Below are 22991 nucleotides of genomic sequence, written 5' to 3' on the forward strand. Positions count from 1 at the left end.
AGTAAAAATACAATAAATTAAATAACAAGTTGGTGATTGTTCATGATACCCAGAATTAGCTCCTTAAGGCAGCTCTTTTGTCAGTTGAAGATGCCAGAGGCACATATCTAAAATTAATGACAAATAAGATTCAGAGGCGAATTTTTAAAAACAAAACACCTACAGAGATAAAGGGAATCTTAAAACACAGGGGTTGCATTTCAAGCCACATTTACATGACATCTTATTATGAGCAGCTGTGTGTGTCTCGAAGCCGAGAGAGCGAGCCAAGGCATCAAAAATAACCCGGAAAGCCAGTCTTCAAGCAAAAGAACTGCCGCCCTACAACCTATCTGAGTTCCCTGTGTCGTAATATTTCCCTTTGCCATGCAGCTCGGAGAAACCATCTGCGCAGACTGCAGGACTGAAACGCCGCCTTCTCATTGGCGGGGTGTGTCACCCCTACGCCCCCGCCCTAGCCAATCACCGCCCGCTCTCTTTCCAAAAGATAATGTGGGCTGGGAAAGGCTGCTTGCGCACGCCGAGCAACCCTCTGCGCGGCTGCATCAGGCGCTGCTTCTCTGCTCTGCTCGGAGGGAGCGTTTCCCATCCACGTAGCTAGCCCGTTGCCCTTTTCTTCCTTTCAGGCACCCAGGTAAGTCTTGGTTTTATCCTCTCTCCCCGCGATTAGTAAGGAGTGGGATGCACATCTGATCTAGCGGCAATAAGTGGGCGAGGAAAGGACGAGGTGCAGGCAGCGCCAATTCTGACCGCCCCAATCGCTAGACGACTTCTTTGTTAAGGGTGTGTTTGCGTTGGGCACTTTGTCTCTCCCCACCCCCCACCCCGTCCCGGAGCCTTGGGGCAGCGCCTGTTTCTTCTCATACACCTTCCGGTTGCATCATCTAGTTCTCAACAGGTGAGCTGGAAGCAGCGGCAAACGGCAGATGATGGGTTTTAATTTCTTCTTCCTTCCTTTAGTGAAGGTTGCTTCTGAACAAACTTTATTTCTGTAATTTTTCTTGGTTGGGGGCCAGCCTTCCCTTGCTATCTCTCCAAAAAAACAGCAAAACCCCATTAGGCAATGGAGAGAAAAATGCTTACTAGGACAGAGGCAATAATATATAATCTATGTTGTTGTTGTTGTTGTTTAGTCGTGTCTTACTCTTTGTGATCCCATGGACCAGAGCACGCCAGGCACTCCTGTCTTCCACTTCCTCTCGCAGTTTGGTCAAACTCATGTTGGTAGCTTTGCAAACACTGTCCAACCATCTCATCCTCTGTCGTCCCCTTCTCCTTCTACCCTCAGTCTTTCCCAACATATACTTCTCATGAAATCCTTTACCTAGGCTGCGTACATAACCATGTATTTAAAGCACACATGCACAGTCATGGGAACTGTAGTTTACCCTTCAAAGAGCTACAGTTTCCAATATTTTTTGGGGTGTGTGTGTGTGATTTAATGTATACTTTACACATGGGCGTAGCCAGGATTTTTGTTGGGGGAGGGGCAGGCATTTTGTTAGGGGAGGCAGAACCTCAGCTATGTATTTTTATTGATTTAGTTAGTGGGGGCAGCTGCCTCTCCCTGCCTCCTTTTGGCTAAGCCCATGTGTACGCAACTTGTTTCAGTTATTAATGCAAAATCAGTCTGTTTCAGTTATTAAAGCAAAAACAAACCACAAAAAAATTGGGCAAGGACTATTATAATTTGTGTCCTGTTTCTGGGCTTGATGGATCATTGTGTGGGATAGGCCTTTGGTCTGCTCCAGCAGGCCTCTTTTTATGTATTCTAGAAATAGATTTCTTAGGGTGGTACTGACAATGTGACCCTAAGCAATTTTGCTCTGAAATGAGCTGCACTGAATTCTGTTGAACTTACTCCCAGGTAGGTGAACGTAAAATGTTCCTAGAGCTGTTTGCACTCCCTACCAGGTGCAGATGTTATGAGTTTTAAAATGCTGTTGCAACATTCATATTGCAGGCCTCCTTAAGCAAAACCCAATTCCAGCCTTATAAGTGAAAATGTGATTAATCTGAAATGCATCATTTAGATAAAGAACATTAACGCTGGATAGAGAATGAGTGTACTGTAGTTCTCAGTTCAGTTCTACATTTTGGCCACTATGTAGGAAATGCCAAGCTGAACTTAACTCAAAAGTATATGACTCATTTGAATCTACTTCCTGCCGAAATGCTTGCTGTTCATGCATGGACATTAGAAACAGGATCTGCCTTGGTTGGGCATCTTGTGCAAACTCAAGTTACAAATGCCTTTTGCAGATACGATGGTTGGAGAGCTTTTCTGAAAGAGTTCAGAGGTCAAAAGATACTGGATATGGTTCCAGTCTGGCAAAATTCCAGAAATTTCTATGGTTTCCTTTTTTCTTAAAGGGAACACTGTTCCTAGTGTTTTTTCCCCATTATGGCTGCAAATTCATGGTATGAGACTGAATGCTTTACCTTTTGTTGCCGGTATACCCTTTTTGCCCAGGTGAAGCAGTGATCTTAGATACTGCATGTGCTTCCCTCTTGATTAGACCAGGTTCTTTTTGTTGAAAAGGGGCAGGCATATCTAGAAGCAATTTTACAAGAAAAGGTACACGATGTTCCTCAGGGTCCTTTCCAACTATACAATTCTATGAAGATAAAACAGCAGATGTCCCTGAGGCTTGAAATTCTGTCACTGATTTACAGAGCATTTGTACTTGGCAGTAAGTCCCACTATGTTCTATAGGGGTTGTACCCATATAAGTGTGCCTTGAAAATCATTTGTATTCAGTTGCTGTAAGTGTGGGTAAGCAAAAATTTATGTGGAAGGGAAAACATTTTTAAAGTTCCACACTGCTTTAGAAGTAAAACAGTGAACACTGCTTTTCCTATACAGTACCTGGTTTGTTCTTCTGAAGTTTTATTCGGTTAAAAAGATGCACTATCTGAGATAGTGTTTACTCTTGCTAATTATTAAGTTGTTGACGTAATGTAGGCAGATTGTATATAACTCTCACATGGATCTTTGAAGATGCAGTTTGGTGAGCATGTGCCTCAGGGAATGACAAAATGAGCGTTCTTGACACACCCTCCTCAACTGCATCATTGGAAATGTGCTAAAGACTGAAACTGAAGCTTTGTTCACACCTTCATAATCACGCATTCGTTGAACACGTGGAGGGGAAGTGGGATCATCATGCTTGCTAGCTTTGCCACTGGCTGTGCTGAAGGTAAGAATGTGCTCTGAGTGCACGCAACTGGAGGGTCTTCATTCTTAGTTGAAACTCCTGATCTTCAATTCAGATCCTACATTCACACAGAGCTTGTTCTCACCTGTAGGTAAATGTATCAAGGCTGGGGATAAGGTAAGCAGAAACAATCCCGGTCCCTCTTGTGCATTCAGTGAATGTGTAAATATAAAATGAGGACGGGGCTCATGCACTTTGGGGATAGTCAAGTGACAAAATAGGTGCAGAATATATTTTTAAAAAGCATTAGGAATACAGATGGGATGGAAATGACTGGAATATTAGTTTGAACATGCTTGTGAATTCTCAATTTTCAAACGGCACAGGACCCAAGTATGTCAGAATTTTCCACACTTTTAACATCTCTTCTGTACTTGTGGGGATGAAAGAGAGCCCAGGCGTGTGTGTTTGTGTGGTAGTGATAGATATTCAACCTCAAAAATCTTTTGATTCCTCTCAAACAAAATGAAAATCCCAGTCTGAGTGGAAGGGATGATGGGTATTCTGTGAAATTGTTTCATGAGTTGCTGGAACATGTTTGTATGATTATTGTAGCTGTTTAAGGGAATTCTATCTTGGGCATGACTTTAAAAATACTTAGATGTGGGTTTAATTACATATACCAGTAGATGCAGCGACAGACAAGACACCTTAGCTCAAATACTTTATTAAGAGGTTGTGCATGTCCAAAGATTTTTGTGTTATGGTTTTGTTCTGTGGTAACTCACTTTCTGGCAAGAGCGTGTAATTGCTGTCTTTATGCCAACAAGCATTCACATGTGAAAGGTAATATATATAACTGCCATCTTTAACATTGTAAAGAAAACAGACATAGATATACACAAGATTTGAAGATGAGGCTGAAAAAACAAGGTTGAACAGGATTTGTTTCTTTTTTGATAATTTAAATCCTTTGATAAGTAATATGGTTTGCTGGTGAGATGCTTTAGGGTGTGTTTGGCTTTTGTTTGGGCCCCTCCAGAGTGACTGCTGTTTGTTTATTTTGTGGGTGTTTTCTGCAATGTGATATCAACACAACAGTACATTAATAGTGGATTTATCCTGGGCCATCCACACATCATTCTGCTTCATTAGTTATTCTGCAATTCTTCCCCAATGTTACTGCATTATTGCCTCCTGGAGGAGCATTCTTGGGCTATAACAACAACAAAGCCCCCAGAACATGTGTGCTATGAAAAGTCACAGGATTTTAGCAGAAAACGTAATAGGGGCATGCATCTATTACAAATGCAGCAGTGTGGTCATTTCAGAGCTTTGCAGGCACAAATGGTATTCATAGAACCATAGCTTTAAATCGTGGCGCCCAGAACTGGACACAGTATTCCAGGTGTGGTCCGACCAAGGCAGAATAGAGTGGTACTATTATTCCCCTTGATCTGGACACTATACTTCTCTTGATGCAGCTAAGTAGCATTAGCTTGTTTTGCTGCTGCATCACACTGTTGACTCAGGTCAAGCTTGGGTATAACAGCCCTGATAACATCATGAAAAACCCATCATGATGAATGCTCAACATCTGGTGGGGCCCTTTTTATGAAATCTCACTGCTGAGTAAAGTCAAATAGTTACTAGCTTGTCAGTTCATGATTTCGCTACAAACTGAACTGTTTTGTTTTGTTTTGTTTTGGTAGCAGTTTCGGTGTGCCAAAAGATCAGAGTTCTTTCTACTGTTGCAGCATTACACTGTAAAAGTCACTTCTGGACTGTCTTTTCAATAACTGTTCCAAAGTGGACTGTACTGAACTTCTGACTTTTCTCTCTATCCATACATATACTGTATCAAAGTCCTTTGGTGGGTGGGCTGCCTCATTCAGTTCAATATAGTAGGGAGGTAAGCTTTTTTGAATACCCATCAGAGCATGTCTGTTGTCCCTTTTCTCACCCAGAGTTGCTCCCTCCATAAAATGAGGTGAGCTTTGTGGGTGGTATACCTACATGAAAGTATGAGAGTACGCAACACAGGCTTTTTGCACTTGAAATTGCTGGTTCATATTTGAAAAGATCTGGGGGCAATCCTGTCAGATAGACGGGGGTTGGGTGTAAATAAAATTATCATCATTATTAAACTAATTATTATTAAGCCTGTTTTAGTTTTCTGTTGGTTTTAATTTACATGCTACTTTTGTTTTGTATGTCGCTTTGAGTTCTATTTTGTAAAAAGAAAAGACTAAAAAGTATAAATAATAATAATGTTGTTCAGAGTGTAAATATAAACCATCTGATTACTTTCTGTAGAAATCCTGTTTCCCTCTCAATTCCCTGATAGCTTAGCAAACCAGTAAACAAGTCATCAAGATAGGGATTGCCTTGTGATGTTTGAGAATGTCAGGATGTTGCTTAATATATTGATTCTGCAAATTCCAGTTATGTCAATATACCATACCCTGGCTCTTTATTTTTAAAAATATTGGCATCAAGGGCTTTCCAGCACTTCTGCTATCCTGGAGATTTATTGACAGTTACTTGGAGCACACGAGCAATGGGAGAATCATAGAGTTGGAAGAGACCACAAGGGCCATCCTAGGAGGGCCATCCAGTCCAACCCCCTGCCAAGCAGGAAACACCATCAAAGCATTCTTGACATATGCCTGTCAAGCCTCTGCTTAAAGACCTCCAAAGTGGGAGACTCCACCACACTCCTTGGTAGCAAATTCCACTGCCGAATAGCGCTTACAGTTCTTCCTAATGTTTAGGTGGAATCTTCTTTCTTCTGGACACGTTCCAGCTTGTCAGTATCCTTCTTGAACTGTGGTGCCCAGAACTGGACACAGTACTCCAGGTGAGGTCTGACCAGAGCAGAATACAGTGGTACTATTACTTCCCTTGATCTAGACGCTATACTCCTATTGATGCAGCCCAGAATTGCATTGGCTTTTTGAGCTGCTGCATCACACTGTTGACTCATGTCAAGTTTGTGGTCTACCAAGACTCCTAGATCCTTTTCACATGTACTGCTCTCAAGCCAGGTGTCACCCATCCTGTATTTGTGCCTTTCATTTTTTTTGCCCAAGTGTAGTACTTTACATTTCTCCTTGTTAAAATTCATCTTGTTTGCTTTGGCCCAGTTGTCTAATCTGTTAAGGTCATTTTGAAGTGTGATCCTGTCCTCTGGGGTATTAGCCACCCCTCCCAATTTGCTGTCATCTGCAAACTTGCTCAGGATGCCCTCATCCAAGTCATTGATAAAGATGTTGAATAAGACTGGGCCCAGGACAGAACCCTGTGGCACCCCACTAGTCACTACTCTCCAGGATGAAGAGGAGCCATTGATGGGCACCCTTTGGGTTCGGTCAGTCAGCCAGTTACAAATCCACTGAATGGTAGCATTGTCTAGCCCGCATTTTACCAGCTTCTTTACAAGAATATCATGGGGCACCTTGTCAAATGCCTTGCAATATTTATGCAAATGCATACAAAGACAATTTAAACACCTGTTAAAATATCACCCTCTGTGTCTTTGCCAGAAAAATAAGCCTGAACTATACGATTTTTTAAAAACCTGATGAAGTAGATAGAATCTAGGCATTGGGGTTCCATACACTTGGGGGTTCGGTGGCCCCCCTAAAGACAATATGGCACTGCAGTGGAGAAACCTGTATCCAAAATGTTGATAAATACAAATTCGTTAAGAGGTTTCTAGTTCAGTTCACCTCCTAGGAAGGACCATCCAATTGAACTGTAAAGTGACAGTGATAGAGTCCATATCACTGACCTCATTCGAATCTGAGGAGAGTTAAAGTGCTATTGAGATTATTATTTTTTAAAGGATTTGCTGGATTTTGGAGTCTGTTTTGAAATGTGTGGCTTAATCTGAGGGTCTTATTAATGTGAAATATATGAAGTTACTAAAGGGCCACTAGTTTTTTGGCATTATATTCCCCACTTTTTCTGACAACCCTCATAACAGGTAGGCCAGGAACATGGAACGGTAACGTGGAAGCAGGCCCATGCAGAGCTTGCCTGAAGCCTGGGGCAGGAGTCTTGTTCAAATAAAGTTATGAACAAAAAATGCAGCTGATTCCTGGAGGGAAGCCCAGCCACACCCAGCTGCCCCCACCGCTCTGCATGGAAGAGTGACAAAATCCCATCCTTTTGGCGCCATATAATTGAATCTTCCACCCCAAAATGTTCCTGGCAGTAGGCTTGGTGGTTCTTTTCACGTCTCCATGGGCCACTAGTGCTAACTTGCCTTGCCCTGCCTCTAGACAATTGAAGCCCAGCTTCCCACCCAGTTAGCATCTCTGCTACATGATGTGTGATCTGGGGGTTTCCCCACAAAATTATCTTAAGAGCTTTTATTTTCATCTTACTTATATTAGGGAAGTGAACCTGCAGGGGTAACAGAGAAAATAAAAAAAGGAACTAAAATATTGTACAAAGATAGGCCAAGGCTGGGCAAAGTTCAGGCTTGTATCAGATCTACCATATTTTTTCCGTGTATAACACGACCCCATGTATAAGTCGACCCTTATTTTTAGTAGCCCAAAATTAAGAAATTTAAAAATTAAGAAGGTTGTTGAGGTTTTTTGGGGGGAAGTTGCAAGAACAGTTGTTGAGCTTCTTTTGTAAGTTCACTGAGCTGTTGAGCTGTTTTTCAACAGTTCCTTTTCTCAAACTACCAAACAGAGTTACATCTGTGAGTCAACTGTGGGCTAGATTTGACTTGAGACTTTCTCTAGAAATGGAAAGCAGGCAATTTCCTTCCACAATGAACTGAATTTGTGACACACCACTTAATCAAATAAATACAGCCACACAACGTGAATTCCATTTCCGAGAAGGGAGTGGTTGGCCCATAAGCATTTCTGCCAACATAAGCTCCACCCCAAGGTTTAAAGAAGAGCTTTCCAATCTTTTCATGATGGTGACTTTTTTAGAAGGTCATGAAGGTGACACTTTTTAGACATGCAGCATTTCACGATGCAGTAATTCAGTTTTGCATCATTTTGCGACACAGTAGTTCAGTTTTTCTAGCAAACCAGAGGTTAAACTATTCCCTTTCCAACCCCTAGAGGAGCGTGACACACCTACACACCGCAGCCGACACACTAACATGCCGCGACACGCAGTTCAGAAAGCTCTGGTTTAAAGGGATACATAATTCAATTCAAGCTGTACCATTCTAAGATGCAGAATGGGAAATCGCATCTTGTACGGTCCCCAACAATGAAGTTTTGAAAATCCCAGCACATAAAACTAGCACATCAGAGCAAGTCCTACCTATCACCTTTGTCTCAGATGCAATACTTCCCTACAAGCAGGGACAGGCCTGTTAAACTACTCACCTACTAATTTTTAACATTGGCCTTGTGCTGAATTTAGCAGAGACTGAAGGTCCAGTAAAGTTGGGCCATCTTGCTGACTTGCTGCCACACCTAAAGCGCAGCCTGATCCCTAGTGTGATCAGCAATCAAGGCTTTTGTACAGCCCTTCCCTATTAAAGCCCCTCAGCTACTTGTTTACAGCTTGCTTGTCTTTCTATGATTCTCCTCTCTGTGCTAGACACACACAGTTCCTTTCTAATAGACTTGTTTTCTGTACTCCTGACAATCTGTGTTCAGTTTGTCTGAACCCATCCCATCATTTTAAAAATGCATCACTCAGAACTAGACAGTTCTCCAGGCGAAGTCTGACTAGTGCAGAATAAAGTGCAGCTATTAATTTCTGTGTCCTGGAAACAATCTGTTAACCCAGCCTGCTTGTCGCATTAGCCACTTTGCAGCTCTGTCACACTGCTGGCTCATGTTCAACACTGACCAGCTGCAATCCTGAGATAATTTTCACATGTCTGGCGGTCAAGGCACTATACCCAATCCTATACCTATGTATCTTACGTACTGTATTTCTAAATCATTTTATAACCTCAGTGCAGACCTTTGCATCGGACACACCAATTATACGTGTATTTAAAATCCCACTCTTTTAGCCAAGAAAGACTCCTGAAGTAGCTAAGGATTCTCACACAGAGACAAAGTGAAAATGGACTGGGAGGCAGGAGGAAATAATTGATCAGTTTCGAGTTCTTAGTTACAGTTTGTTCTAATGGAGCATGTACCTAAGATGTGAGATCAAACAGTTCAAAGAGAGGAGGCACTAAAGTTGCTGCAATCTTAGCTGCATCAATAGGTAGATTCTGCAACGCTGTTCTCTCCTCCTCTAGTCTGATGTTAATCATAGAATTATAGAATCATAGGGACCACCAGGGTCATCTAGTCCAACCCCTGCAATGCAGGAATATTTTGCCCAATGTGGGGCTTGTACAGTTTCACACTTTTCAATATATCGGACCCCAGGACAGTGGAGGGCAGGGAAATGCTTTAATTTCTCTTCTCTCTCCTCCCCGCCAGCCCAGTTTGTTTTTCTGCCCTGCTTCCACATTGCTACTTCTTGCTGCAAAGCGTTGCATGCAGTGCCAGGATAATATCGTAACTACCAACGAGATTTTGGAACGACTCCCAGGCTCCTTAATATAACTGATTAACCTTAGGAAATAGATATCCCAAATCTGTTTGGCAAGACCCACGCTATGAGTGGAGCTGAGATTACACACCTTTAAGGCTATAAATGTCATGCAAAGTGTGATGACTTCGGCTTCTGTACACTGATACACTGCCACTCAAGTGGGAGTTGCATAATCTTGGCACGCATAAGGCATTACTGTGAAGTAACTGAGATCCTCCTAGTATCATTTGCAACGGCAATGGAAGTCGTAGGGCATAAACAGAAGATGGATATAGAAGGGTCTGTAATCAGGGACGGGGAACCCGGTGCCCTCCAGGTATTGCTGGAGCCCAGTTCCCATTACCTCCAGCCAGCATGGCCAGGGGTTGGGGATGATGGGAGCTAGAATCCAACAAAATCTGGAGAGCTACAGGTATATATGGAAGCACATTGTCCTGACCTGCACCTGGACCAATGAGGGCAAACAACTGGGTTGTAATTATTTATTAGTGAACTTGGTTATATCAGCTTCTAATGTGCAAGTGATATACAGAAATACTCCCCACTGACTTCTGTCCTGTGCCTGTCTTTGCCTGTTTGGAGCAATGGGATATATCTACCCCCATTCCTCCTTAAAAACCCTTGGCTGATGCTCTGTATTCAAAATGAGCCAGGCATCAGGCACATTTTGCACCATAGCTGCCAAGTTATCCCTTTTTTAAAGGGATTTTCCCTTATGCTGAATAGGCTTCCTCGTGAGAAAAGGGAAAACTTGGCAGCTATGTTTTGCACCTATCAGCCACTTGCGACCAAGTGAAGATACCGGGGTGCCAGGATGGTGTCTGACATCTCCACCATCTGGAGGTGTATGCCTGGGGATCCTTGGCTCTAGACTGTTTTCACACACTCATACCACATCTTGTATAAATCTATCAGTTACATTTTTTATCGGCATCATCAGAATGAATTTCAGGAACCAAAATGCTTTTTCTGTGCAGCAGGAACAGAGAACATCATTCTAGTTACAGGTAGGTAGCCGTGTTGGTCTGAGTCGAAGCAAAATAAAAAAATTCCTTCAGTAGCACCTTAAAGACCAACTAAGTTTATATTTTGGTATGAGCTTTCGTGTGCATGCACACTTCTGTGTATCTGAAGAAGTGTGCATGCACACGAAAGCTCATACCAAAATATAAACTTAGTTGGTCTTTAAGGTGCTACTGAAGGAATTTTTTTATTTTGCAGAGAACATCATGATAGTTAATTGTTGTCGCTTGTCTCCACCTACCCCACTCCACTGCCCTGCTCACAGTTGTGAAGAATAGTCCTACGTTATGAATAGTCCGTCTCACCATTAAGAAAAAGAGATAGGAATAGGCCAATATATATATATATATGGACAGTCCCTGGGTCAAGGGACTTATCTTCTTTGAGTTCTCAGAGCTCTTGACCTAGCTCAAGGTTGCCATCTGAACTAGCCAGATGTGTAACTGATAATCAATCACAGCCAGGGATTGCAAAATAAGACCTTTCACAAATGTTGAAGTACGATTCAACTGCCAATCCAGGGGGCTTCTGTACAGGGAGAATATGATGGGGTGAGGTGTGTCTCGCCACAGGCAACAGAATGTCTTGTACCAGTTTAAACTGTCTCAGGTGTGGAGCATCAGGTGTGGGCCCTGAATGTGCCTCTCTTTCTTTCTGGCCCTCTGAACACTCCCCAGACCACACCCCCACTGGATCCTTTTCGCACCCTGGTCTTTTTGCTTGGCTTGCCTTGAACTTGAGTGATGCCTCGTACTTCTCTGGATGGAAGTTACAGAGGTGTGTGTAAACTAGCCTGTTGTTCAGAGGGAAAATTTACATCAGTTGTTCCACCTACGGTTTCCTCTGACCCTGCCCTGCGACTAGAATCTGGCCTGCAGGTATTTTCCCAGAAGGGAATGTGACCACCATGTTGGAAAAGGTCTCTTCCTCCCCCTCCTTACTCTTATAAGAGTTGTGGACTTTTTTATTCTTATCCAAAAGAGCAAGCTGAGACACAATATGCCAGGCAAAGCAAATGGAAGTTTGTTTTTTCAGTAATCACCCTGTTACAAAGCAAGCAGCTCAAGGTCTTTCACAACAGTTTTAATCTAGAGCTCTGGTTTTGGAATTGGCAACCCCTTATCTAGAACACCCCAATGATAAATCCACAAGGATCTCAATGCTGTGTATGATCAAAGGCTGTCTTAATTCTAAGTACACTACACTTATACACTACTTTACTGTATGATGCTAGCATCTATTGCCATCTGTTGTCCAAAAGTTGTTTTGTGTTGTGGTTCATCTGAAGATTTTAAGGTAAGAGGAGTTGCCATGGGAAAATGCCTGACGTGAGGCTTCTTCAAATTAGCCAGTTACTCCCTCACTTCTTAGACTTGGCCTGTGAAATAGGGCAAAGCATGAAGGCCACTTATGAGATAAGCTAGTGGCTTTATATGAGAAGGAAATAAGAAATAAACTTTCCCCTGCTTCCTTTGCAAAGCCTTTTTTTCTGGTTACATTTGCATAAATGTTACAATTAATGACTGGCAAGTGCGGGAAGTGGATTCATGATAGCTCCCAGTGGGCTAATACAGTGGACGCTCAGGTTACGAATGTGATCCATGCGGGAGGCATGTTCGCAACCCGCAGTGTTTGCAATCTGCGCATGCGCGGGTCGCAATTCGGCGCTTCTTCGCATGTGCAAAGCATGATTTAGTGCTTCTGCGCATGCGCGCACACCGAAACCTGGAAGTAACCCGTTCCAGTACTTCTGGGTTCGGCATGGAGCGCAACCTGAAAAAACGCAACCTGAAGCGGCTGTAACCCGAGGTATGACTGTACTTGCTACATGATTGGTCACCTGCTAGGGAGAATATGAAGGTTCTGCAGATGCAGTAGAGAAGTCTTAAACTTCAGGTGAAATGCCACTTTGTAAAAGCATTTCACTTCACTTCACTAAACCCCACAGTTTAGTCTGGCGAACTGTTATGTGGGGCAATGCGGAAGCTTTTTAGCGGATCTGAAATTTAGGAATTTGTAGGCTCACCTATCCTGTTCCTTGTCGCTCTAAGACTTGGGTCTGCAAATATCTATTTAGGTAAAATTTGTGCTTAAGGTTGCAACTTCTCCTTGGCAGAAGGGGGCCCTTTTATAACAAGAGAATACTAGCCTTCTATGATCTTGCTTCTGAATCAGCGCAAATCGGTGTTGAGAGGTAGCGAGAAGAGGATGCTGCCAAATTATCAATGTCTGCTGACAATTATGGAGTCAATCTCTAGAGATACACCAATTCTAGAAGATTCCAAGTAGTGTCTTGTTTGGGAGTATTTTGTGCACTTTATTATTTGTCCAGGGGTAGCATTTCCTGGTACACTTGAAGTTTCTAGTTCTAGATTTTCCTGTCTTTCAGGCTTTAATGTTGCTGCTGATTGTTTATTGATATAACGGGGCCTTTTAACCTCTTGCTTCCTGAGATCTTGGAGAAAAACGTTGCCTGCTGTGTGCAGTATAATAAGGGAAATGGCATTTTCTTTCAGGTCACGTAAGTCATATTATAGGACAATTTGCAAGATGATCATGGGAGCTGAAAGGAAAGGTTACAACATTTGGCCATTTTTAGGGCAAGTAAGGAGGCTGGGGGACATGGTAGAGATACATAAAACTCTACCTGGTGTGGAGAAAGTGAATAGAGAGACATTTTCCTCCCTCGTACTGTTAGACCTGGGATCATCCAATGAAGCTGAAGGTCAGAGGTTTGGGGACAGAAAAAAAGAAATACTTTTTCATGCAGTCCGTAGTTATCTATGTAACTCACTGTCACAAGATGTAGCAAGGGGATTAGACAAGTTCATGGGGCCTAAGGTGATCATCATAGCTGCCAAGTCTCCCGTTTTCCCCGGGAAACCCCCGTTTTTACTTACCTTTTCCCGGTGGTCCCCCGTATCACTTCGTCTCCCGTTTTTCTCCGTTATTTTCTCCTGCCGGCGGCCATTTTTTTCTTCCTGATTTGCCCTTCTATGGGCACAAAAAATGGCCGCCGCCGGCTTCAAAAGTCACATCTACGCATGACCGGAAGTGCGTAGATGCAACTTCCGGTGTCGGCGGGGGGCAATTTTGGTGCCCATAGATGGGCGGGGCGACACCGGAAGTTGCGTCAATGCACTTCCGGTTGTGCGCAGAAGCTACTTTTGAAGCCGGCGGCGGCCATTTTGGGTGCCCATAGAAGGGCAAAGCGACACCGGAAGTTACGTCGATGCAACTTCCGGTGTCACACGGCTGCCGGTGCCGGATTCTGCAGTCCGGGACTTGGAAGGTAAGGTGATCATGGCTCCTTGTCATGATGGCTGTGCACTATCTCCACTGCTGGGGCTTCAGGGAGAGTGCTGTTTGTGCCCAGATTCTGCTTTGGAGCTTCTAGTTTTGGCTTCTTGTTAACCATGGTGAGAACAAGATGCTGGACTACATAAGCCATTGGCCTGATCCACCAGGACTCTTCTTTTGTTCTGTTCAATATTGGGAACTCTACGATCAGAACCAAGGTATGGAAATGAATTCCAGATGAACTAGTCTAGAATTTTTAAAAGCCGTGGAAGCTTTCTCCCTTTCCCCCCTTAATTTACTGAGATGTTCCTGATGCCGCTTCTCGGGATGGATTCTGTTCGACTTCCGAGGTACGACTGTAGCTAGTACTGGGCTAGATGGATCGATTGTCTCACGTACAGTAAGGGCATGTCATTTTAGGTGGTAAAACTTATTGCATTTATTGACAATTACTGTATTTTGACTAATGGCAAGTGAAAATTTCATTAGTCCCTTTCTTCCCTTGAGGTCACAATGCCATCGTTTCCCACAGAAGCCGGGATGGACACCTTGGCTTGCTCTCACTTCTCAGCCAGCTGCACACCCAATGGAATTCCGGAGAAGGAGCCTTGCAACTCGCCAGAGAAGGAGAGGAAGTGGATCAGGCCTGACATTCCAAGCAAGTGTACCTGGGAGCTTGGGAAATCTCCTTCTGAGTCGCCCCATCGCCATGTTGCAAGGTAAGCTGCCATTCAATAGAACCACAAACTGAGGTCTGATTAGCTTTGGTAGTTAGAATCCAGCGCACTCGTTTGGTTTGATACTTTGCGAGCCATGTTCAGGTGCTGGTGGATATGACTGGGGGTTTCCCATCCCTGCTCTATGCTCCTGTGTCTTTCTGGTTTAGATCCGAGACTCCAAAAATTATGCCCGACATCCTCAAGAAGATCGGCGATACTCCCTTGGTGCGAATCAACAAAATTGGGAAGCTCTTTGGACTTAAATGTGAGCTCTGTAAGTATCTTCTGGTTAGCTGGAGTTGTAAACGCAAACATTTGTGCCGTCACCAGGATCAAGAAGGACCAGTTCAGCCAGGATTTTGGTAGTGTTTGCTGTAAACTTGGCTTGACTGTGAAGCCATTGGCCAGTTCAAAAGAGAAATACAGCATTGGGCTGATTTAGAGCTGATATCTCAAAAGCCTTTTGTTTTGTCACCTTCTGTGTTACATTATATTTCTTCAATTATACTTCTGCCATTTGTAGACTGCCCAATTGACAATGTCCTCTGGATGGACATAAACCAGAAACAATAAAAAGAAGCCCAGAAAAATAAAATCTAACTAACCACAGTACAGAACTAACTAAATAAATTAGTAGTGCCAAAATGATACCGAATGAATAGTGCAAAGGAAATGGGGAGCTATTGCTGCACCGTGTGTGTTTGTGCACCCAGTGAGGCTATAAATTGGCCAGGTGCATTTCCCCCCTGAAAGATGGCTAGACATTAAAAGCTGGCGTGCCCCCTCTTTTTGATAAACAGAAAAAAATGAAACCTAGTTGAAACCTAGTCTTTTATGCTTTCCAGTGGCAAAATGTGAGTTTTTCAATGCTGGAGGGAGTGTGAAAGACCGAATCAGCCTAAGGATGGTGGAAGATGCTGAAAGGGATGGGATTCTGAAACCTGGAGATACCATTATCGAACCAACGTCAGGAAACACAGGTATGGTTGCTTGGGAGTGAGAGCAATTGTAGTGTGACTCTGGGCTGTGTTGTTGGGCATAGTGGTAATGCAGGCAGGAGGATAATAGGACAGGAATGGCTGAACAGGTATCTGGGGTGCTTTATTTCTCCCCAAAATGGAAGCATCGTGATGAATAGGAGAACATTAAGCATGTACTTAATGTTCTCCCATTGAAGTCAGTGAGATAATAAAGCAATATCTCTGGTGTAAAGTCATGGAGCTCTTTGTGTTTACCAAACTGAATGAGAAACACTGTCAGAGCCAGTTTTCCCAACTGTTTACCTTTTAGAATCTATGTTCACTTGCATTCTTTTTTTAAAGGAAACTCATCCTTCTTTTAACGATTTCCAGTCCTCTATTAGATTATGCTTTCAACAGAGCTATGGAACATTATGCATTCGTATAGACACAATGTGATATCATACCCAGAGGAGAAAACAAGTATGAGAAAGCCTTAGTTGTCCTTATATGCTGGTACAGTATAATGGTTAAGGACATGAACTATGAGCTGGAAGGACCCTTGTGTGAATCACATTAATTCAGCCTTGAATTCACTTGATAGCTTTTACTGCGCCTCTGTCAGACACCACCCACCATCAGCATGTTATATAAACAAATGTCACCTGTTCCTTTTCATTGAAAGCCTTGGAAGCTGTTACATCAAAGTGTTGTTTGAAAGCCCAAGGTGTCCAAGGACTGATTATGTGGTTTAATTGATCAGAAGTTGTTCAAGGGCCTTTGAATTCTAAGTTCCTTGATGCCCCGCTTAACACTTAGCAGTCAAGTCCCATTGTGGTCAGAGAAGCTATACCAATGATAGCCAGAGCTGCCATGACACCTCTGGCTGCAGAGAGAGACTGTGAAATCAGAGCTGATTGGCATCAAGAAATGAGGGTCATGCAGAGCGGAAGAAATGGAGGAGGCGGTTGCAAGACTGAAGAAATCAGTGAACACAGGAGCTTTTAAAGGGGAACAGAACCATGATCTGTTGTAATGATGGGGGCTAAACTGATCTGTAACACAGCGGCGTTATAAGCATTACTGAGCAATGTATATGAACAGATAGCTTTTCCTACCTAAATGGTAAGCAGTCTTACTGGATTAGCTTTTCACTCTTCTCTTGGGAATCTTCCAGTGCTGCATAATTTCGCAAACATATTAGAACATCAATACTGCTTTTGTTAAAAAGAACAGTGTGATCTTTGGCATCTGTTAAGATCTGTTAAGATCTAAGCTGTACCTCTTGCTCTACTACACTCTCTGAAAACACAGACTGCTCTGTTGTGGTTCTGTTCTGCGCAGGCCGAGTTTAGAGTGTTATCATGATTGTTATGTCCAAGTGGACACAAAACTTCACAGCAGGCAGTTGTCCTTGTAGTTGAAACAGCCTTAGTTTTTACAGTGAGTGTATTGAATGCTTTCTCACCAATCTCTGAAATGGTACCTTCTCGTGGTTAGCAATATTGCCCCCTGATGTCTGGGAAAGAGTTGGAGCAGGATGTAATCCTAAGCGGCCGTGTGTGTTGGGAGAGAAGCATACACACTACTAGAAGTGTCTTGAAAGCATTTTTAATATAGCCAGAAACTTGGCTAAACAGGCAGTCTGCTTGTTAATATAAAAATGGCTTGTTCTGTCTATCACTATGAGTACCCAGTTGGTCCAGAATGGCGGGGCATACATTTCAGTTATGTCTCAACTCAGTGGTAGAACATATGTTCTGCCTACAGAAGATCTCAGGTTCAATCCCTGACATCGCTAGAAAAGGCTGGAAAAGGTTCCTTTCTGAATACCTGGAGAGACACGTCAGTTGGTGTAGACCTGCCTTCCCCAAACTGGTACCCTCTCTCATGTTTTGAACCACAACTCCCATTATCTTTGACCATTGACCATGGTGACTGGGACTGTTAGTAACTCTAGTCAAAAACATCTGCAGAGCACTAGCTTGAGGAAGACTGATCTAGACAGTACCATACGTGAGAGGCAACTAGCTGGACTCTGTATAAGGCTGGTTCCTATGCTCCTGCAAGGAAAGAGTTTTAAAATATAAATGCGTGGCTTCCTTCAGTGATGCATCTCCTTGGTTCCAGGGATCGGACTGGCTTTGGCAGCTGCAGTGAAAGGCTACCGCTGTATCATCGTCATGCCGGAGAAAATGAGCATGGAGAAGGTCAGAGCTGCTTGTCATTTTCAGATGCTTACAGATCGTCACTTGTTGTGCAATTGGTTAACTGGGACATCGTTAGCCAGCAACGCAGATGGCTGCATATGGGGTACTATGATGATGTTTAGTAAGGTAGTGCTGAAACTTGCTGTTTCAGTGAGGTAGCAAAATGTTTAATGAGGTTCAGGGTTTGGACTGACATTCAGTATTTAAAGTGGCATTGCACTGGGAGTAAAATAGCTATCATCTGAATTAATACATAGTGAAAGCCACTCAAAGTCTTACAGCTTAAAGTTTAGTTTCCCCGTTGCTCAGGTGTTGTGTGGTGCATTTCACAAATTTGCTCCCTCTTTTTTGAAATCAGGTGGATGTTCTGCGAGCTCTTGGGGCAGAAATTGTGAGGACTCCAACTACTGCTAGATTTGACTCTCCAGAATCTCATGTCGGCGTGGCGTGGAGACTGAAAAATGAAATCCCCAATTCCCACATATTGGATCAGGTAAAGAGGCAGAAGGAGAGAAGTACTTCAGATAGCTAGGTCCTAAGTGGAATACAGTCCTTTTCATTCATCGTTCTAATATCTCAGTGAAGCTGATAAGTTATAATTCCCAATTCTCAGGCAAAGGGATAGAAAAGTCTCTGAAACCCAGGACAGCCTTCACAGGTCAATATAGACCAGTCTTCCCTGACTTGGTGCCTTCCAAGTATTTTGGACTACTCATTCCATCAACATCAGTTGGCATGACTACTTGTTAGTCCAAAACATTTGGAGTGGCACAGGTTGGGAAAGGTTGATGTAGACAATACTGAGCTAACAGAACCAATGGCTTGTTTCATTATAAGTCAACTTCCTATATAATCTTAAGTCAATTGACTAAAGTAAATTGCACTTAACTTGTCCTCCAACTCATACACAATTGTCATCCTGTGGGTGGGGCTCTGTTGTGGGCTAGTTAGCCATCGAAGAGGAGCAAGTCTTGGTGGTATGTAAGGAGCATAAACACCTCTATAGTAGTAAAATAATATTAATTAAGTGGTGCTGAGACCATAATTGGAACTCTCTTCCTATTGCTATCTGATAGGTGCCTTTGCTGTATTCTTTTCGGTGCCTGCTGAAGACATTTTTATTTAGACAAGTCTTCCCAGGTGTTTAGAAAGTGTATATGAGTTGTACTTTGTTTTAGTCTATTCTGTTGCGGGTTAAACTTTTGGTATGTTTTAAATTATGGTTGTGAACTTCTTAGTGAGAATTTTATTGTATCTTTTTTGTAAACCATTTTACAAAATCAAGCGGTATATAAATTTTATGAAATAAATAAAATGATAGTATTTTGGCAAATAAATACCCCATGTTCTTCTCTGGGGGGGGGGGTATATCAAGGAACAGGGCCTTCTCAGCAGTGGCCCAAAATTCCAGAAACCAGATCCATGGAAGATCAGGCAGGTGCAATATGTAGAGATTTTCAAGTGGGCTTTGAAGACTTTCGCTCCCTCTCTGTAACTTTCTGTGGATTAGGTAAATTAGACTGTCAAGATAATGTCCTAAATTGAAACATAGGAAACTCCCTTCTACTGTGTCAGGCCACTGGGAATCTAGCCCAGTTTTGTCCACTGGCAGCTGCTCTCCAGGGTTTCAGACAGTTTTCCCCAGCCCTGTCTCAAAACACCAGGAATTGAACTTGGCTCCTTTTGCATGTGCTCTGTCATTGAGCTATGGCCCTTCCTGATAGCATGAGGTTTTCGGGTGGTGGGTTGTTCTTTTGTTTACTTTTTAGATTATTATTAAATGGGCTTGCTTTTAATGGTACTTGTAATAGCTGCTTTTTGCTATTGTATACTGCTTTGTGGAGGATTTTTCATTTTAAAAGCAGCTGATAGATTTATTAAACATTTAAGTCCACGTGTGTTCCAGCAACAGCTGTCTTTGTAAACTTGCCAGACTATTACTTTTCTACATTTTCCTTTCATTTTTCAACATAGTACCGCAATGCTAGCAACCCCCTGGCCCATTACGATTCCACGGCTGAGGAGATCCTGCAGCAGTGTGATGGTATGTTCAGCCGGCAGGTAACCCTTGGGCCCCTCATCCTAGATGCTTTGAGAAAAGGGGGATTCTGAGAAATTGCAAGGGCCAGGATGCATAGAGACGTGGCGTCAGTGGGTGTCCAACAGTCCCCAAGCTACTTTTCTCCTGCAAGTTTGCCATGCCTGAGAATCTTAGAGTTGGAAGGAGGGACCCCAAGGGTCATCTAGTCCAACCCCCTGCAATGCAGGAATCTCAACTAAAGCAGCCGTGACAGATGGCCATCAAATCTTTGCTTAAAAACCTCAAAGGACAGAGAGTCCACAACCTCCCGAGAAGTGCTATGACATCTTTTAATTTGCATAGTGTTCTCATGGCTGGAACCAAGACGAGGCTTCAACATTGCTATAACTTATCAATTCCACAGCACATCCCGGTGTATAAAGTATTTTACAATTCTTATCTCAAATTATTCTTAAAATAGCTCTCTGTGGCTGGTTAGGCTCGGTGCCAAATAACACGTTGCAACAAAGCGGATGTACTACCATTACATATCCGCTTCACACATTATCAAGTACGCCCTACATGGAGCATTGCATGAATGTGGGGTGGACCTGTGACATCCACAACATGTGAACCAGTAGTTGGAGACAGTGCTTTACCTAAAAACCATCAGTGGAGCTTTGTGCCAGAGCAAAGATTTAGATGTTGGTTTCCCATCTTGAAAGCCCATATCTATAGCTCTAAATGAATACCTCATAGATCCATAGATACAGGATTATTGTTTCATTTGCTTATGTATTATCACATTCCCTAGGCTTTCAGGACCTGGCAGGCCAGACAGATTAGTAATTAAATACATTTGCTGGCATTTGCTATTGAGTGGAAATGTGAATCTCGGATTCACACAATCTATGGATTCTCTCTTATGTTTATGCAATTAATCTGGGCTCCAGTTGATGTTTTGGGGAACAATTCTATGATTAAGTTGCGATTCCTGCATTGTAGGGGGTTGGACTAGGTCATGTTCACAGTACAGTCGTACCTTTACTTGCGTATCCCCCTGGATATGGAATCTTCGGGTTATGGCCATGGCAAACCTGGAAGTGTGCGCCTCTATTTACGTAATTTTCAGGGTGCGAACGGACCCCTGGAACGAATTAAGTTCATATCTGGAGGGTCCACTGTATAACCTATTTCATTTTTTGCATTTGCTAGTTTAAGGCCAGTAGGGGGAGCTCCCACATAGCATTTTTGTTTGATGAAATGTGTGTCTTCTCCCTGTGCCATACTGAGGCAAAACCCTTACACTAGAATTGGCTAAAAGAATGTATCCATTCAGATTTGTGTCTTTAATTCTGTTTGGCCACTTCAACTGTACATATGTTTCTGCCTCTCTGATAGGTAATGTAGACATGATTGTAGCTGGAGCGGGTACGGGAGGCACCATCACTGGCATTGCCCGAAAACTAAAGGAGAAATGCCCGGAATGCAAAGTAAGTCCCAGGCGAGGGCATCTCAATTACTGCTTCATTGTTTCCCATTGTTTATGGATTTATGTGATCCCGAGCCTTATTGGGGTATAGGGAGTCTCATGAGCCTTGTGTTTTCTTCACCCTGTTGGATTATCTCTGTTTGCCAAGCCTTCTGTTCTCATGTTCCATGATGGGCCCAGGCAGACAGGCATTTCTGCCCTCAAAGCAGGCACTGGGACCTGTGAGGCTGGGTTCGCTCGACCAAAGTTTGGTTCCATTCTGTTCCACGGCTTCTGGGGTTGACAGCCTTCACCATACACACAGATCTACCCCCAAAATGGAGCTCATTAACAGTCATGGCGTCTGGGAAAAGCACTATTGTTGCCATGATGAAATGGACTGCCACCAGCTATATCACTGATTGCTGCCTGTTCACTTGCTGTTTGCATTTTTATCCTCATGTGTGCACGTCTAAGGAAAGTTGGGACTACTTGCACGGGCAGGACATTATGTAAACCAGCTCATTATGTTCATGTTAAGCATTCTTGATGCAAGAGTGTCCTTTATACTGTTGCACACCTTGCGTACAGCAGTCCGGTCATCACAGCAGTCCGTTGGGGAACAATTCTGAGCAGAAAACCAGCTGTCAAGGATAGGGTCAAGTACACCCCAGAGCTAGTCTCCTTGGCATGGATGTTGAAATCATCCAAAACCAGCAGTCCAGGGGGTCCTCAGCCCCAGCTCTGTCAGTTCAGGCAGGGAGACTGTAGCAAGGTGGGCAGTAAATCGACATACTCTCTAGTCTATCCTGATTGCCCAATGCCAGGAACACCCACACTAGATCAGCCTCCTGAACTAGACAGAAATTCCTATACTTTTAGAAAATTGGGCAGAATTGTGTGAAATTTGCCAGCAAGGTCACCCCTTTGGAGAATGTGTATACTACCAGTTTTCAGAAAGATATTTCAATGAATCTAATAATTTTATTGTGTCCAACATAATGGGCATTTCATCCTCACAGGAAACAGAGTACTTAGTAGAATCTTAAGAGTAATAAAACACGCTGGACATCTTGTGTCCTGTACTGTGATTCCTTACAAAATTATTTGAGTGACATAGAGATTTATGTCACTGAGCACATAATATCATGTTTCTGTTTGTATCACCTGTTGGGGTTGTATATATGTAATGAGAGCTAGCATCTGAATGGGATCCAGAGCACACTTGTTGACATTCACCCTTTTACTAAGCCAAATGAAAGCAGGGTAGGAGCAAGTGAGTTTTTTCATGTGCTTTAAAAGCAATGATTGACATCAGGTTTGGTGTTTTCCAAGTTTTAATGACAGGGGAAACATCTTTGCGATGCCACAACAATTTTGACTTACCATGACTGATTTAACAATGCAGTTTTTGATAGGCAAACACTGACTCAATGCTAAAAACTCTCTTGCAGATTATAGGTGTTGACCCCGAAGGATCCATTCTTGCAGAGCCTGAAGGACTAAATAATACAGACAGTACAACTTATGAAGTGGAAGGGATTGGATACGACTTCATCCCTACTGTTCTGGACAGCTCAGTAAGTCA

General features: G+C 43.0%; 1 protein-coding gene across 18 annotated transcripts in view; it reads left to right on the forward strand.

The window, feature by feature from the left end:
• Positions 1 to 343: 343 nt before the first annotated feature.
• Positions 344 to 22991, forward strand: part of LOC118085215 (cystathionine beta-synthase-like protein) — a 37465-nt gene continuing 14817 nt past the window's right edge. For 3 of the 18 annotated variants that reach the window (XM_035115599.3, XM_035115598.3, XM_035115604.3), the window contains exons 1-9: positions 3152 to 3200; positions 14557 to 14743; positions 14911 to 15017; positions 15589 to 15723; positions 17833 to 17912; positions 18271 to 18405; positions 19887 to 19956; positions 21334 to 21425; positions 22858 to 22983. In XM_035115599.3, coding sequence (XP_034971490.1) covers positions 3167 to 3200; positions 14557 to 14743; positions 14911 to 15017; positions 15589 to 15723; positions 17833 to 17912; positions 18271 to 18405; positions 19887 to 19956; positions 21334 to 21425; positions 22858 to 22983 — 966 coding nt within the window. In that variant the 5' untranslated portion in view covers positions 3152 to 3166. Of the gene's footprint in view, positions 899 to 3003; positions 3201 to 3310; positions 3336 to 14531; positions 14744 to 14910; positions 15018 to 15588; positions 15724 to 17832; positions 17913 to 18270; positions 18406 to 19886; positions 19957 to 21333; positions 21426 to 22857; positions 22984 to 22991 lie in introns of those variants that run through there. The other 15 variants (XM_088667834.1, XM_035115605.3, XM_035115595.3 and 12 more) reach the window with 11 other exon arrangements.

This window comes from Zootoca vivipara, chromosome 4 (genome assembly GCF_965207765.1).
Source record: "Zootoca vivipara chromosome 4, rZooViv2.hap1.1, whole genome shotgun sequence".
In the NCBI taxonomy this organism is placed as follows: domain Eukaryota; kingdom Metazoa; phylum Chordata; class Lepidosauria; order Squamata; family Lacertidae; genus Zootoca; species Zootoca vivipara.